The sequence below is a fragment of the Marmota monax genome, unplaced genomic scaffold, assembly GCF_021218885.2.
Source record: "Marmota monax isolate L192 unplaced genomic scaffold, Marmota_monax_Labrador192_F-V1.1 WCK01_AAM20220418_F8-fsc00031, whole genome shotgun sequence".
NCBI lineage: Eukaryota > Metazoa > Chordata > Mammalia > Rodentia > Sciuridae > Marmota > Marmota monax.
Genome location: NW_026695197.1, coordinates 6,079,146 through 6,096,828, shown reverse-complemented (window position 1 = coordinate 6,096,828; position 17,683 = coordinate 6,079,146). Strand labels below are relative to the sequence as shown.

At 38.1% G+C, this 17,683-nt stretch overlaps 1 protein-coding gene across 17 annotated transcripts in view; it reads right to left on the bottom strand.

Annotated features, from left to right (window-relative positions):
- The window catches only part of Dtna (dystrobrevin alpha), a 359,640-nt gene that overhangs the window by 135,999 nt on the left and 205,958 nt on the right, over positions 1-17,683 (bottom strand). For all 17 annotated transcript variants that reach the window (XM_058573947.1, XM_058573944.1, XM_058573946.1 and 14 more), the window contains one exon: positions 598-665. In XM_058573947.1, coding sequence (XP_058429930.1) covers positions 598-664 — 67 coding nt within the window. In that variant the 5' untranslated portion in view covers position 665. The remainder of the gene's footprint in view (positions 1-597; positions 666-17,683) is intronic.

The window sequence follows — 17,683 nt, the reverse complement described above, 5'->3', positions numbered from 1 at the left end:
CTTGGTTTGGTTTTCCTTGTACAGCAGGTCACCTCTAAGCTTGTTTTGTTTTGTTTTTCTTTGTACTTTAAGAAAACTAGTGTGTAGGACAGAATCACCCTCTCCACACGAAATCTGAATGATAGCTTCTAGTTTGATCCAGTATTTGTATCTAACCCTTCTTTCTCCTATGAATATATGATATGATTTTGCAGGGAAGACATTAAAGGATGCGTTTCACAATTTTATCTAGTGTCCACACTATACCAGCCACTGTGACAGTGCAGGAAGAGGAACACAGACTTCAAAGTTTAGTGGACAGAATAAATGTCTGTACTAAGCAGTGTTTACCAAGTGTCTCTGGGTATGTGTGTGAATATAAATACATAGGTCCATAAGCTTTTCAAAATGTAAATCTAGAGAGAGTTCAGTAACAAATTATAACAAATCACTAACTCTTACCTAGTAAGAGGCAAAATGGCCAAATGTATGCTTTATGCATTTTTCTTAAGTTTTAAGGAAAAGTACAAATGCCATAAGGATTAAGTAGTTATTTCTAGCCTTTCCATGAATATTCAATGAAAACTGTACGGAGTTCCTTAAAAGTTCCATACTTACTCATCTCTGCAAACAGCTGTCTTCTTTCTGCCATGGTATTTCCTCTTTTCCCACTATCTTCAATCATTCTATGATAAAAAAAATTGTTAAAATATGCATTATCTTCACATTAATAAGGCAAACAGCCATTTGTATGTAAACACATTTGCTGCATTTGTGCCACAGAGAAAAACTATTTTAAAATTGCAGAGTATTTTAAAATTACAAAGTACAGCTTTACTTTCACTAATCTAAATGGCTGTACGTATTTTTTCATATGTAATGTTTTTGTATTTTGTTGAAGGAGGTATAAAATTTTTATTTCCTAGCATAAAAATTACTACAACAGCAAATGACCTTATGCTATAACTAAATACAACCATAGACCATCTGTTAGGAGATTGATTTTAAATATAGTGTCTCCTTCCATTCTGGGAATATCTATCAAGGCTACTAAGCAGATTTGGTGGCTTCCATTAAATAGCTGATGAGACTGAGAGTCTCATGGACTTGGTGGATGAAAGGCATAGGACCTTTGGACTCTGCGACAAACATACATCCCACCTCTTTCTTCTGATAGTTGTCCCTAGTACATGCAAACCCTCAACTTAGAAACAGGAAACTTTCTTATGTTCATCTCCAAGTTGGGTGTTCACAAGGTGCAACAGTTTTCCTGCACATAATAATTTAAAATAAGGTGGTTGGGTTCAACAGTCCTTAACCAGACCATTCTCTGCTGTAGAATGATTTAAAAATACTATTAAAATGATGAAAGTTAAAACAGAGAATAAGAAAAGATATAGCAAATTAAAATTTAGCTTGAGGAAAAGGAAAGTTAATGTAAGTGCTGTCTAGTTGTGTAGTAGGCTTTGGGCTAAATACAGAGGGTATCGTAGGTTGGCGGACTTGATTTATAATCATACCTAATTAAACTATTAAAGACTCAAGTTTTCTCTCTCATACATGCATGTCCATATGCACACATATGTATACCACTAAGACTTCTGTTTTGATTCTCAGGCATGGTTAACATAAGGCAGAACTGCATGCATCTTTTTGCTTTTTTTTTTTTTTGTATTTGTTCTAATTAGTTTTAATTATACGTGACAGTAGAATGCACTTTGACATATCATACATATATGGAGTATAACCTCTCATTCTTCTGGTTGAACCTGATGTGGAATCACACCAGTCATGTAGACATATATGCACGTAGGGTAACAATGTCCACTTCATTCTACCATCCTTCCTACTCTAACACCCCCTTCCTTCCATTACCCTCGGCTTAACCCAAAGTAACTCTACTCTTCCCTAGGGGCCTTTCACCACCACTTATTGTGAATTAGAATCCACATAGAAGAGAAAACATTTAGCTGTTGTTTTTTTTTTTGAGGGGAGGGGGGAGGATTGGCTTATTTCACTTAGCATGATATTCTCCAGCTCCATCCATTTACTGGAAAATGCCATCATTTCATTCTTCTTTAAGACTGATTAATATTACATTATGTATATATACCACATTTTCTTTATCTATTCATCTGTTGAAAGACACCTAGGTTGGTTCCATAGTTTAGCTACTGTGAGTTGAGCTGCTATAAAAATTTACTGGCTGTGTCACTATAGTATGCTGATTTTAAGTCTTTGGATATACAAAGAACTCAAAAAACAGAGCACCAAAAAAACCCCCCAAATAATCCAATCAATAAATGGGCTAAGGAACTAAACAGACACTTCACAGAAGAAGAAATACAATAGATCAATGAATATGCAAAAAAAAATGTCCAACATCTCTAGCAATTAGAGGAATGCAAATCAAAATTACACTAAGATTTCATCTCACTCCAGTCAGAATGGCAATCATCAAGAATACAAGCAACAACAAATGTTGGTGAGGAGGTGGGGAAAAAAGTACACTTGTATATTGCTGGTAGGACTGCAAAATGATGCAACCATTATGGAAAGTTGTATGGAGATTCCTCAGAAAACTTGAAATGGAACCACCATTTTTGTCTGTTTTTTGATGTGTGCTATTCTTTCTCAAATCTAGATCTTCAGGCATGTTCTTTTTGTGACTGGACTACCTTCAGGTCTCAAGTTTCTCTGAAATCTTTCCCAGCTCAATTTCTGCCTGGATTTGGTGCCTTTCCTCTGAACCTTCACAGGGTGTACAATGCCTTTCTCTTGATACTGAGCATTCACTCCACATATGTTTGTTCCATCCTTCTGCACTCCAAGAACTGTGCTAACCTCTGGGCATACCACAGGTATCAAGTCACAATTTCTGCCCTCAAGGTGCTTACATGATAGGGGAAGAGATACAAGAGCACAAAAGCATTTGAAACACAAGCAGCTGGAGGCAGTCATAGAGGTAGAAAGAAAGATGTGAGGATGAGAGAGGTTGATTTCCTGCAGCTGCATTTAACAGAACGGCAAGCAGAAGCCTTCTCAGAAGTTAATGGACTGTGTATAAAATGACTTATCTGAGAGGAAAAGAATTAGTGTAAAAATGATTTTTATAGTTTATAGATGAGGTGTCCCCCAAGAAGCCCATGTGATAGACACTACAGCAATGTTCAGAGATGAAGTGATTATATTATTAGAGCTGAAGCCTAATCAGTGGATTAATATATTTGACAGATTAATAATTTGCAAGGATTTCTGTACTGAGTGGTGACTGTAGGAAGGTAGGAATTTCTTGGAGGAAGCTTGCCCTTAGGAGTGACTTATTATCCTCTGTCTCTTTTCTATCTCCCCACTTCCTGGCTGCCTTGAGTGGCCAAATTTTCTCTGCCATGCCCTCCCACCATGATTTTCTGCCTTGCCTTGGGCCCAGAGCTACGCAGTGGGCCGACTATGGACTGAACCTTTAAAACCATGAGTCAAAATAAACTTCTCTAAAATGTTCTTGTCAGGTATTTTGGTCACAGTGTTAGAATGTTGACTAACACAATAATGTTGGCTAAACTGGTCAAATAGCTTCATGTGTTACTTCTAAGGACATATCTATTGCTAAGGAGAGAAAGATAGACCTGGGACAGTCTTTGTTAACAGAATCAGGGGAAGAGTCTACACACATTCATAACAGGTTAGATAATAGAACCAGGGTATAGCCTAGCTAGCAACTGGAAAGGAGGAGAGTTATTAATGATCTTCTTCAATTTGTTAACAACTCACCGCAAAACATGGTCCAATCTTCTTTGGATGAGATTTTTAAATATGCAAGTAGAGTTGACAAATAGAGATGTGGAGAGAAAGTCCCTTTCCTGATACATATCTCCCTATCTCCTTTACTCCATAAGAATTAGGTAGCTAATCACTTGACATCCACAAAATAGTTCGCCATTTAGCCTCTAGTTCAAGGTCTCAGAAGGAAGTTGAGGCAATAAGAGAGACAGGGGATGGCGCCAGTGATGTGTTCTTGTATTTGTCCATATGCTGGTATGAAATGAAAAGAACCATCAAAATAAATCACCAACAATGGCAGATTGGAGCTCTTACTGGGAATATCAGCAAGCTGAAGACTAGCATTTGAGCTCATAGCTCTTACTGCCTGGACAATTTACTTACACTGCTGTGACATCTCTTTACCTAGTTAACGTTGTGTGTCCCTGTAAAGTTTTCAAAAGAGTAGTAATTTCATTAATTTGAAGCTCTTTTTGTGTCTAGAAAAATCCAATCAACAACTGAGGTGACCAGTTAGTATCTATTAATTGAATGAATGAAAGAGGGGAAAAATACTGGAAGTGGAAAAGAGAGAAAAACAAGAACTAAATTTTCTTTCCATGAAATGGACTTTCAATTAAATATATTTCTAACTTCTGACTCATGAAAAGTGAAATCCAAATTGTACTAGTTTCAAGGATTCATTATTTGAAATGAAAGAAACTAATTTACATTTATTATAATGTAGGATTGTACATTTTTAAAGCAAAATCATGTCTCATGAAATAGAAATTGAAAAAGATGCAAACTGTATGAATGTAGACTTTTGGTATATTCATCACCATTTTTTGTTAATTAATTCATAAAAGAACCATCATTAGTTATACAATAGGTTTTAATTCTCACTTCTAAGTAAAATGTATACCATAAGAGGAAAAGAAGGAGGTGTGAAATAGTAGGAGGAGGTGTGAAATAATAGGAGGAAAAAAATACAATTATAAATATAAAAGAAAAAAATAATATACTTCTCATTTTACCCCCAGAGGTTCCTAGGAAGCAGAGCTGTTAGGTACAATTGAGAACACTCATTCATTACTCATTGATCATAGGTATCACAGTAAAAGAAGAGGGGAGCGTACTAGCTTAAATAGGGGGAGTCTTCAACAAAGTGAGCTCAAGGATCGGACAGGTAGGGTCGCCTCTGTGGGCTCCTTAATTGCCAATCTGAGTTTGATCAGTAGATTAAGATACACATTCTTGACTACATTCTCATTACCCAAGAAAGAGAAAAGAATACAATCTTCAGCAGAGGAAGGACTGAGGGGTTTTACAGAGGGCAGTTTTGCTTCTGAAATAATGGAAATTGCCTAGTACCTCTTTTTTTCATGAATTTTTGGTATAACAACTCTTTCTGAAGTCACTTGGGGGAGGTGAAGGGAAAATAAACTCTTTGTAATGATACTAATGTATGTCACATGGGGACACCCGGTTCAATGGTCATTTTTTTTCTCTCTCCTTTATGTAGATAAGATACTTACAACCTACAACCTTAGAAATTATCAGAGTATTATGTAAATGTCAAAAGAGTGAAAAGAACTAATAGTGATAGTGATAAATGCATGATGAACCCCTTTAGATGAACTCCTTACTAGAAATCGATCCCACAAATTATACAGGGCATGTGTTGTTCTCAATAATAAGAATTCATCCATTCATTTAAGAAATATTTATAAAGTAACTATAATTTGTCAGACACTCTGTGGCTTTCTCCAGATACAAAGATTAATAAGACAGGATCCTTAAGAAGCTTGCAGCCTAGAGGGGAGAACACATTTTCCTAGTAAATACTTAGTATTTGGTGTAACATATGCTATAATGAAAGCATGTGCTCTTTGATATAATAGTTTGTTTCCAGGAAGATCTGAGAGAGACATCAAAGAGAAGGAAATTCTGGAACAGAATTTTAAAGAATGAATAGGAATTTTTCAGATAGAAAAGAGTTGAGGAAGAAGAAGGAATCATAAGAAAAAAAAAGCCTGGTGCATTAAAAAGGGTGTGGTCTATTGGGAGATGGGAGTCCTCAGCATTGCTGGGTGCAAGTGTGATTGGAGATGCTGGTGAGAGGAAGAGGCATGAAGCCTAGAAAGCTGCACTGGTCATGTCCAGACAATCCAGGCCCTTCCTACAGGAAGAAGAGTGGGTACCACCCAAGGTTGAAGTAGGGAGTTGATATACAGAGATTTAGGCTTTGGAAAGATTATGCCAACATGGCTTGCCAAAGTCTAAATTTCTATGGAGTGGAAGAATATTGGGTAGGCCAGCGGGGGGAGCATATGACTAAAGGAAGAGTCTAGTTAATTGGCTACCTCTGTGCCTTAGGAACACACATTATATCTTGTGCCAAAAGGTTGATTTGAAAAAAACTTAGGAGACATATTCAGTAGGACAGGGTTATTGCCAGGCCCCATGGAGAATGGGAGAGGAAAGGATCTCAACTTTCACCCTTCCATATTGGGAAATGACCTTTGCCTCAATGGCAATAATGAGTTTTTAGGAGATGGGGCTATAATGACTTCTTTCAGCCCAGTCACCAAAAGAAAATCGCACAACTTGACAATAAAGTTATCAACAAGGACCCTGCATATGGGGAAGGATAAATTAAAACAGCCTGAGAACCAGTAACAAATAAAGAATACCAAATACCAAAACAGGGTACAGAGTGTTAGAAGAAATGTGAATTATGTTTTTGCATACTGAGAATAAGTTCACGTGCAACTTTTGCAACCTCAAGTTACTGCATGACCCATCCTTAATCCAACTCTATCCAACATATTTCTATTATACATGATATATGCAAAGTTTTAAAGGTAAACTTAAACTTAAAGAAGCTTAAACTAATTGTATCTTATATTTGCATAACTTTCTGAAAATTACAAACTGCTTATTCCTGTAACCTGAGAGGAAGTACAGAGGCATTATTATTCTCAAGCTGTCACGGAAGATCTTGAGACTCACTCAAGCAGGTAAGGTGGCTGTCCAAAAACAAAGAATTATTTTCTGGCATAGAAGGACATTGAATCCATTTTTTTCCCTGCTTTAGTATTTTTTTTATCTTTTTTTTTTATCAGTGCACTATAATTATACATGATAGTGAAATTCACTGTTACAAATTTATACATGCACACAATCTAACAACATAATTTGGTCAATTTGTTCCCCAACATCCCCCCCTTTCCTCCTGTCCTCCATCCCTCTGGTCCTCATTCCCCTGCTCTACTGGTCTTTCTTCTATTTTCATGAGATTACATTACAGTGTTTTCCCCCCTTTTTTTCCTCTCTCCTTCCACATGTGAGAGAAAACATATGACTGTTGACTTTATGAGTTTGGCTTATTTCACTGAACATAATGCTCTCAAGTTCTATCCATTTTCCTACAAATAACATAATTTCATTCTTCTTTATGGTAGAATAAAACACCATTATGTAGATATATCTTATTTTCTGTATCCATCCATTCATTGATGGACACCTAGTCCAGTTCCATAATTTGGCTATTGTGATATTTGTGCTTGTTGTTTCTGATTTTTAAATTCCCAGGCTAACATGGATTCCAATTACCAGTTATTTTATTCCACATGCTTCTGCTCAGCCCACATTACATTTTCTGAAATTGGTAAACTGAAAAGACATTGATAGGACTTGGTGAATAGCAGACAACAAGGAGAATGGAGAAGACTCACAGGTCTCTCAAATTTCACTGGGGAATTCCTCTGTATGTCATTTCTTAATGGACACCTCCTATTCTAAAACATGGTTATGCTAAAAATAATCATGGAGATTAAAACAATTCCCAGTGACAAGATTTAGTAAACACATAAACACATCAACTCACGCAGTGATTTGCACTCTCACAATTTAAATCTGCAGAAGCTGGGCAATGTTTTTAAGAAATGTCTGGCTCAACTTTGCTTTTGCTCCACTTTAGCAAACACTTGAAGACTCACAGAATGTGTTTAATACAGTGAGATTGTTCCCACATTTTATATCTCTCCTTTTGCTCCAGGTGGATGACAAGAAAATTCTGGGTTCAGCAATCATCAACTGCTGCAATCCCTGAAGTTAATAACTCCAATGAAGGCCGTCTCCAGATCCTTTCACCCTTTAATTGATTTATTGGTGGCACATAAATGCCCACTTCCATTTCATATGAGAGGAAGGACTCTCATATGACTTTCTCAGATTTACATTCTAGTCCTAATCTTTGGCAATATAATAAAAAATTATTCAGAACTCTTTCCTGAGGCAAAGTATAATTTCATTTGCTTTTACCTCCTCGTCCTTTATCTACATGAGCCCTGACAGTAGGAAAATGGTGCTACTAAAATAAATGCTTATAATGAGTTTCTGACTTAAGTCTTTTACTTTGAACATCATCTTATACTCTTGGAACTAGGGTCTTTTTATTGACTGATTGATTGATGATTGATTTAGCAGGGGCATAGCTTACTACTTTAGTGTAATGACCAGCTAGATGGGTTATAGATTATAAGGGATTTGGTCTTGTCTCTAAAGTATTCAGCATAGTTGTTCTTAGCCGTGACTGTCCATCATACAAACCTGAGACCCTTATACAAAATGCAAATATCTACACCTACTGAATCTGGAGTCACAGCTGAACACTCATACTTTTCAACTGCACCCTAGATGTATCTGATACACAGCTATGGTTGAACTAGAAGTATGATGCTAGTTGAGTTTAACTTTGAACTTAATTGTCCAACCTTAGGTTGAAACCCTTGGAACCCTTATGTTGCTTTGTACTATGTTTCTGTAGTTTATAAGATTCACTTAAAAATGTTCTTTGGGCCAACGGGGAAGACAATTAATTCTTTTGGGAAATCTAAACATATACATATACTGACAAAGGTACCTAACAGGGCACACATTAAAAAAAAAACAGAAAATGCCATTAAAAAGTGATAAAACCATTTTTATTCTGGAAAGAACTACTCAACTGCTCTTTCAAGACAGGTAGGAACCTCTTTGGCTGAGGTAAGGGTGTACAAGATGTTAAAGAACATTTGGTTTTGTTTACTTTTTATGTGGCCTGGGGAGAAGCTGAGACTCCTTTTCAATAGCCTGTATCAATCATGCCTCCCCCTTGTTGTTAGCAAAGACTGAAGACTGAGGCTGGGAGCAAATGGGCAAGGTCAGAAGATCCTTTTGGAAGGATGGTAATTAAAACTTAGATGATCAGGTGAGATTTAGAGTTGTTAAAATGTCTCAGAAGAAGTGAGGAGTCCTAAGACTGATCAAAAGGATCTCATGGGTCCCTAAGAGGAGATGTCGCCAGGAGGAAGCTGCCTGTCCTGGTACCTTGAGAACTGCATTAGGACCTCAGGCTTCTCCAAACAAGCCCATGTTAAGCCATAGGATGTGTCTTGGGACAGTGGCTTTGGACATGTGTGCATCTGCATTTTCATAATATTACACATATGGCCCACTTTGTCATGGTGGAGCCACAAGCTGAACCTAATACTGGAGGGTCGGAATTCCTTGTCCTCCCCCTGGAACTGCTGAATTCTTAACTTCTAAGGTCAGGTGCTAGGAAATGACTGATTTCCAATGGCTGGCATGAGATATTGCTGTTCTTGATTTACCGTAAGATGTTACTATTCATAAAAATAGGTTGTTTTTTCTTAGAGATCTAATAAATGAAAAAAAAAGAGTGAAATCCCCCCCCCCCCACTAATAATTATGAGACTTTTTCATTAACTTTGCAACAAGTCAACTCCAAATTTTGTAATTGAATTTTTGAACTCCACTCATCTCATTATAGTAGGAATATATTCCATTTATACATAAGCATTGATATAAATAAAATAACTTGGAAAACTTTAGGAACTGTAATTTCAATTTTTTTCAAGTGATTGGGCTTAATTAAACTTTCCAATAAAGGACTGCTGGGGTACAGGATGTGCTTAGCTGCTTAATTGATACAATCCTATCTATAATTTCTTTTAAGATTTGGACTTTTTAATGATCTGATAAAAGGTCTGGACTCTCATAGATAAAGGATTCATGGTTCCTTACCTGGGCTGGTTTAGGGGAAGAAGGCCAGGATTTGGTGAGAATTAAAAGCAGTTTTATTTTCTGTTAGTGAAATGGAAGCAGCCAAGTGTAGCAGACACACCTACAAAGCACCTGTCCCTAGAAGAGAGTGAGAAGGATGTTGGTGGCCTGACAAGGCCAAGAGGGAGCAGTGCTGGGCTCCTCACGTGGGAGGGACCAGGGTGCTTGGACATACCAATCCAAGAGTCACGTGTCAGGCAGAAACTCGCATCTAGAAAATCCAAAGACATTACTGGCATGACTGCTGGAACTTAAAGGATTCTAAGCCGTCTTTTGTTTTGGAAAATCTTAGAAAGCTTAGTCGAAAGAAACTGATGCTCCCTTGTCCAGTTCTAATGTGTTGAGAAAACAAAACAAAACAAAAAACAGAGGCTGCTACTGACCACCAGCGAATGATTACCTGGACACCTGGGAGCAGATTTGGGGAAAGGAAGTGGGAATAAAAGTGCAGGGCATGTCAGTGGGGGCCAGGGAGGTGTATGTGTGTTGAATTTCCCATTCTTTTATAGGGAGGAGTTGTGATGAGTTTGGAGAGATGTGATAGAGAGAGGCAGGAAAATATATTGTATTTTTGGCAACAGGACAAGAAAGTCAGGCTTCTTCTGAAAGAGGAAGTAATGATAATGATACTTATAGCTAGCAGAGCACTTAAAAATTATCATTTTACAAAAAACATGATTACGTGTCAGGCATTATTTAGGACTTTTATCCTTATGTTCTTAAAAGAGCACCACTATATTGGTTTCATTAGTATATTTCACCTTGTGAAAATCAAGGTCCAGAGACTAAGCAGTTGCCCAAGTGGATAATTTAAGGCTTGACCCAGCTATTGCTCTCTTCGGTCTATACCCAAAGGACTTAAAAACTCATACTACATGGACTCAGCACATCAATGTTTATAGTAGTGCAATTCACAATAGTTAAACTGTGGAACCAAACTAGATGCCCTTCAATGGACAAATGGATAAAAAACTGTGGCATATATACATAATGGAATATTATTCAGCAAAAAAAGAGAATAAAACCATGGCATTAGCAGGTAAATGGGTGGAGTTAGAGAAGATAATGCTAAGTGAAGTTAGCCAATCCCAAAAAAACAAATGCCAAATGTTTTCTTTGATATAAGGAGGCTGATTCATAGTGGGATAGGGAGCAGGAGCATGGGAGGAATAGACCAACTCTAGATAGGGAAGAGGGGTGGGAGGGGAAGGGAGGGGCATGGGGTTATTAATTATGGTGGAACATGATGATTGTTATTATCCAAAGTACAGGTATGAAGACACTAATTGGTGTGAATATACTATGTATACAACCAGAGATATGAAAAATTGTTCTCTATATGTGTAATAAGAATTGTAACTCATTCATCTGTCATATATATTTAAAAAACTCTAACTTAAAAAAATGATATTGTGTCAACCTAAAACTAAAAAACAAATATTAAAAAAAAACAAACTAGACATGTCTGTCTACATAGCTCATCAGGCTTCTTCAAAAAGACCAAAATGAGGTTGGGGAGTAGCTCAGTGGTAGAGCAGTATGCCTATCATGTGCAAGGCCTTGGGGTCAATCCCCAGTACCAAGGGAAAGAAATACTAACAAATAAATGCAATTCTTAAAAACCTTTAAAAAAAGACCAAAATGGAATAATGGATAGCTAAACTATGGAACCAACCTAAGTGTCCTTCAATAGATGAATGGATAAAGAAAATGTGATAGATATACACAATGGAATATTATTCAGCCTTAAAGAAGAATAAAAAGATGGCATTTTCCGGTATATGGATGAAACTGGAGAATACCATGCTAAGCTAAATAAGCCAATTCCAAAAAAACCAAAGACCAAATGTTTTCTCTGATATGTGAATGCTGATTCACAATAAAGAGGCAGGGGGCTAGGGAAGAATAGACTTACTTTGGATTAGGCAGAAGAGAGTGAAGGGGGGGGAGGGGAAGGGGTACGGGGGTAGGAAGAATATTAGAATGAATCAGATGTTATTACCCTGTGTGAATATATGACTACACAATCAGTGTGCTTATACATCATGTACAAGCAGAAGAATGAGAATACTCCATTGATGTATGATGTGTCAAAGTGCATTCTACTGTCATGTATAACTAATTAGAACAACAACAAAAAGAGAGAGATCTGTGAGCCATAAGGTGTCTTTCTTCTCTACCTCCCCCCCACACACTTAATTTTCTTCCACTTCTTTTCTTCTTTTCATTTTATTCCCTTATTCTCCGATTTGAAGTTCTGTTCTTTTTCTTTATTTTCTCCCTTTGCTTACTCTAGTTTTACGTGTCTTATGGAATGGAACTCAAATCAACAAACTAGACGGTCCTCACCTTGAGGAAAAAAAGTCAGGTAGAGTGGGAAGAGAATTATCACATGGGGTCCAGAGGAGTCATGTTGTACATGATCAATGGCATGAAGATCATCATGGTACTTTAGACTACCTTATACTCAGAGCAAAGGGCTGCCTAGGTATGAGGACTCTGGTGTGAATGGGGATAGAGGAATGGTCACTTATTTGGGGGTGATTTTGATGAAACGAGAATATCTCCTTACCATGAAATCTCTCTGCAATTTCCTGTGTGTCATTGAGATTTATCTTAAAATTTCACCACCAGAAGTTTATTTGATGCCTTAAGATATACAAACATTCTTGGGAAAATCAGAACGTTCCATTTAGTGCAATTAATTTAGTTGCTTTATTCCTAATTCTTGACTGAGCTAAACACAGTGGCAGGATTGCAATTTTGATTCACTGGGAAAAGGAAATCATAATGGCTCTAGTGTGCTTGTTAGGGGAGTTCAGGTCTGGGTGACACCCTCCAGAAGCCACATGGGGAAGCTGTCTTATGAGATAAAGATGATGGAAGGACAGATGGTAGATGAGGGATAAGATAGAGCATAGAGGATATCAAAATGTCCATCACTATGTATTTACAGATTCAGAACCAATAACAAAACATAGAAAGAGCACGTCTCCACATTCTGCACAAGAAGGGTAAGAAAAGACAATAAGTGTGTCTTTTTTTAAAAAAAAAAATTAACTCTTCTTTTCCCTACTGATTATGCTATATGTTCCTGAAAATTTATTTGGGCCAGAACAGATATTTTTAAAGGGTAAGTCTCAGCAATTCTAGACTAGAGACAAAGTTGACTTTTTTTTTTTTAAACATGTATTTAAAATGAGGATGTGCAGGAACCTACATTTAACCATGTTTCAATCTAGTAAATCAGTAAACTATTATAGAAAAATCCACTTAAATATTAATCTTATTTTATTTTTCCTTTCCCCATTTAACTTCTCTCTGTGGTAGATATCTAAGGCTGATATAATATAAAACAATTAAAAAAAAACATGAGTGACATGGCAGGGACACTAATGATTGCCATCTCCTCAAAGCACAGCCAAGCCTAGGGGTTAATGAATGCAGATGCCAAAATTAAATAGGCCACATGGAAAAGAAACAGGCAGAGGGTCTGTGCCGCCAAAAGTTATGGCTGCAAGATCTCCAGCAGTCAACAATGGCATTTTGCACACTCTGGTCCTTTGCCCTAGACCAGGGTTGACGGGCACGACAGGAGTGAGGAATGGAAAGAGAAGAAACAGAGGCCGCCCTTATTTCTTGCCTCTGGATCTGTTCCTCTGAAGTATAAGGCCCTCAGTTATGTTCCTTCCATTGAAGGGAATTTTGTCTGGAACCAGAAGAAGACTGGGAGAAATCTGTTTGTTGTGAGAACCATGGCTCTCAGTTGGCGGTTGCCAAGAATTTGAGTGGGAAAGAATAGCTGGTGGGAACGCGCCTTCCTTTTTAGTCTTGGATCATCCAGGGCCCCTGAGTCATCCTGGGGAGGCACAGGCAGGAATGCTGGGTTAAATGGTGGGAAGGGACTCAGAGGTGACTTCACGGAGTGTAAATTAAGCGCTTGCTATGTGAGAATAGGTTTAGCACTAGTTAGTCATTTAACAAGAATCATTTTATTTTTTATCCTAACGTTTCAATACGTCATATTAGATTACTGTATTTTATAGGTGAGAAAATAAAGGCTGATGAGGTAGATAGAACAGAGCTCCCACCCTCAGAGAGGCCCATGTCCTGATTCCTAAGATCTGTGAATATATTACTTTCCATGACAAAAAGGACTCTTTACACATGTGCTTAAGTTAAGGATTTTGAGATGAGGAGGTCATCTTTTAATTACATCCCTGGGCCCAGTGTCATCACAAGTGTCCTCACAGGGAAAGGGAGAGTCTTCACAGATAGGATAGAGGAAAGGCCCCCACACCAGGGAAGGCAGGTAGTTTTCCAGAAACTGAAAAAGGAAACAGATTCCCTCTAGCATTTCCAGAAGGAAAGTAGCCCTGCTGACACCCTACTTTTAGATCTATTTTGGACTTCTGGATCTAGAGAACTGTAATACAGTTGTGTTGTTTGGAATCATTAAATCTGTGGTAATTTGTCACAGCAACAATGGGAAACTAAGACAGTTGAGAAGGGTTAAGAAATTTTCAGAATATTGTAGCTATCGTATGCCGAACTTCCTCCCATTCAGATATAATCACAAGATTACACAATATATTTAAATATTAAGTAGCTCTGGTTACTTAATTAACATAATCGAATGTTATAGAAATATATATGATTAAAAATCTCAATTATTAAAATAGTGACTGCTCTAAATACCATGATAGAAAAATCCATGAAATCCTAAGCTAACACATCAAAGGCCATCTGAATGGGAGGAAGCTCGGCATACGATAGCTACAATATTCTGAAACAGAAGAGTGACTAGCTAACCAAAGCGTGTAGAAATGAAGATCATATTACTGGGAACTTTATGATCCCCAAAAGCCAGCACCATAATGAATTGTATTAACCCAATTAAAATACCACATCTTTTTATTATGCCATGTTATTCTCACCATAATATAAAGAACAGAGTGATATACAATACAATTATGTACAAAATAGACCTACCCAGAGACCCAGAAAATAAAGCTAATTTCTGAATTATAATTTCCCCAACTCAGAGCTTGTAAGTGGAACAAATAAAAACACACGTAACATGTTGTGCTTCTCTGATTCATGAGGCTCATACGTCAAACCACTCCATAGACACACCACAAGAAATAGTCACAGGGATTGCAAAACAGAACTGAAGCATCTGTAGTCAAATGGCATCGACACCACTGTGAACACACTTTTGAGAACTGGAAGAGCATGCTGGCGATGCATGAATAGGCGTGCACTCTATGAATCAGCCAATAGTGAAGTGTTCCAGATTCATACTTCAGCGTGTGCATTTATGGGAACAAGTGTCCCTGGATCTGGTGAGAACACAGCGCAGGCTAAGTGTCCTGGACTGAACAAGCAGTCCTTTTTAACAAAGCCTTTTGCCAAAGGGTACTCAAGTCATTTCCTGAGGGTGCTGGGCACACAGACAAGCAGCCGCCATTTCACTGTCATTCAATGCACCGAGGCAGCGATGCATTTAATAGCACCTTAGTGACTTCAAAGACTTAATGAGTCTAAACTACTACCTGGAAATGATTAGGCACCGTGAGAAAGAACTATTGAAAAACTGTTCTTTGAAAGCTGAAAAAAAAAAAAACTGTTGAAAGGGATTGTGGGACTTAAGACATTTCCAATAGTATTTTTTGAACTCACATAGTGTAGAAATCAATCTCAGAGATGCTCCCTTCCAGCTGTGAGTTGTCACCTTATGAGCCTTATAGCATGAATGGCTCCTCTCTCAAATCAGACCATTTCCAGTAAAAGCCAGAACCTCCAAAATATTTCAGGGACAAAGAAGAATGGTGTCCAAATGAAGGATCACAACAAGAAATTCCTCATCATTTCTTTCCCATTAGTAACAGGGGTCTAAGCTACTGTTTCCTAACTTCGCACTGTCACTTGGTGAGAACAATGAAAACTCAGAAGTAAAGAGATAGGACTAAGGCAAAGCCAACACCAGAATCTATATTTCTTGGACCCTATTTAGAGATGTTTTTTCTCTCCTTTGATTTAGAGATTTATTTCTTTGAGGCAGTGCCTCAAGTGTAAAAACTCTCAGAATACCTATAAAGACAAGAATATGTGATATCAGGAACGGGGATGGTTCCTGATGGTTCCTGAAATGAGAATCTTGGAGTGTGCAAGCAGCTGTTATAATCACTAAGGTCCACAGAAGACCTTTCAAGCAAGCAAGTAATCATCCTGTAATACCATCTGCCTGAAATGTTTAAACTCGAGTGATGGTTCTCTGAGGTCCGTTAATAGTCTGCAAAGGAACCAAACTAACAAGACTTTGGGATGACAGAGCTTTTACAAGTTTGATGTGCTTTTGTTCATCCAAACTTTAGGATCAAACCAATATTTCATGAAGATATACTGGGAAACGGTGTTTAATAGTGAAGAATACCAAGACAGCTGGACTGCTCATCTCTAAATAAATAAACAACAAAAACTGATGGTCACTTTTTGTTTTAAATGTCACTTCAAGTGTGACAAATGGGTTTAAATATAGAGCCTGTTTCTATCCTAATGACACAGACGCAGAGTTCAGTGTTTTTTTTTTTATTTTTAGTTTAAAAAGTTCAAGATAATTATGCAGTCAAAACTCTTCAGGAATTACTTGCAAAATGATCTCAGAAATTTTCATCAGGCAGGGCATTCTGTATTAATCCTCCATTAATGTGCTGCTTCCAGCTCTGGGCTCTCACAGGACTTTCCCATGACTGTTAACTATGCACAAAACTTTAGGTATAGAGGGGTCTAAGAAAGGGCATTCCTGGTTTTCTGGCATTTCCAACTGTCATGCTCTCTCTTCTGTCAGACACACTGAACCCTCCACAGCCAAGGGGAGAAGTTGTCAGGTTGGAACTCCAAGTAGAAAGAATGTAAAGAGGCCCAGGTAGAGTGGGAGGGAACAGGGCGGAAGAAGCTCAAAGTGACTCCCCCAAACAGGCTTCAAAAAGGTGTCCAGACTCAGCATGCACTTGGTAATCTGGATGTTTAGTAAACTTGGCTTTCAATTGCAAAACAACAACAACAATGCGAGCACCTTTGGTTTGCACACAGTAAACATACTGTGTTTTTCAATTTCCAAGGTCCCTGGGATACTCCGCTTGCTAGCAGGATGGCACAGTGTGTGCCTTTCTTGGTTTAGATGTCGCACTTCTATCATTGCAGCTTGTATTACAGGAGTTCATGTAATAGTAGCTGTGCCTGTTGTTTCTATGAAGGTGATTTTTGGCGAATAGCAAATTAAAGCAGGATGGACTTCCCACTGCCTTTATTATTTAAGGTCCAAAATCCTTAAAGTGGCTTTGGAGGTCCTGAGCCATCTGGCTCCTAGGTTTATTCGAGGTCCATGCATCTGTTCACACACTGTGCTGTAGTCACACATGCCCCCGGGGCTTTCCTGTCGCTAATTCCTTTGCCAGGAATATTCTTTTCCCTTCTCAACCCTGAACCTGACCAGTACCAGTTAGCATCTTTACTCCAGGGCAGCTTTTGCCAATTTCTCTGTTACACTCCAGTATTCTACTTGCATGATGCCCCCATAAATCCCTTTCATGACAGTTATCACAATTGCCGTCATGAAATATTTTATGAACTTGTGTGTGTCTGGATCCCTCACAGCACTATCAGTTTCACACGGGCATGCGCTGTCTCGTTGATGCTCACCAGCACCTCGGATGCCTGGAAGAATAAAGGTAAGAGCACTACATGGGCTGCAGGTTGGCTGAGTGGCTTACACGTCACAGAGGAGGCAAGAAGGAACATGAGCAGATTT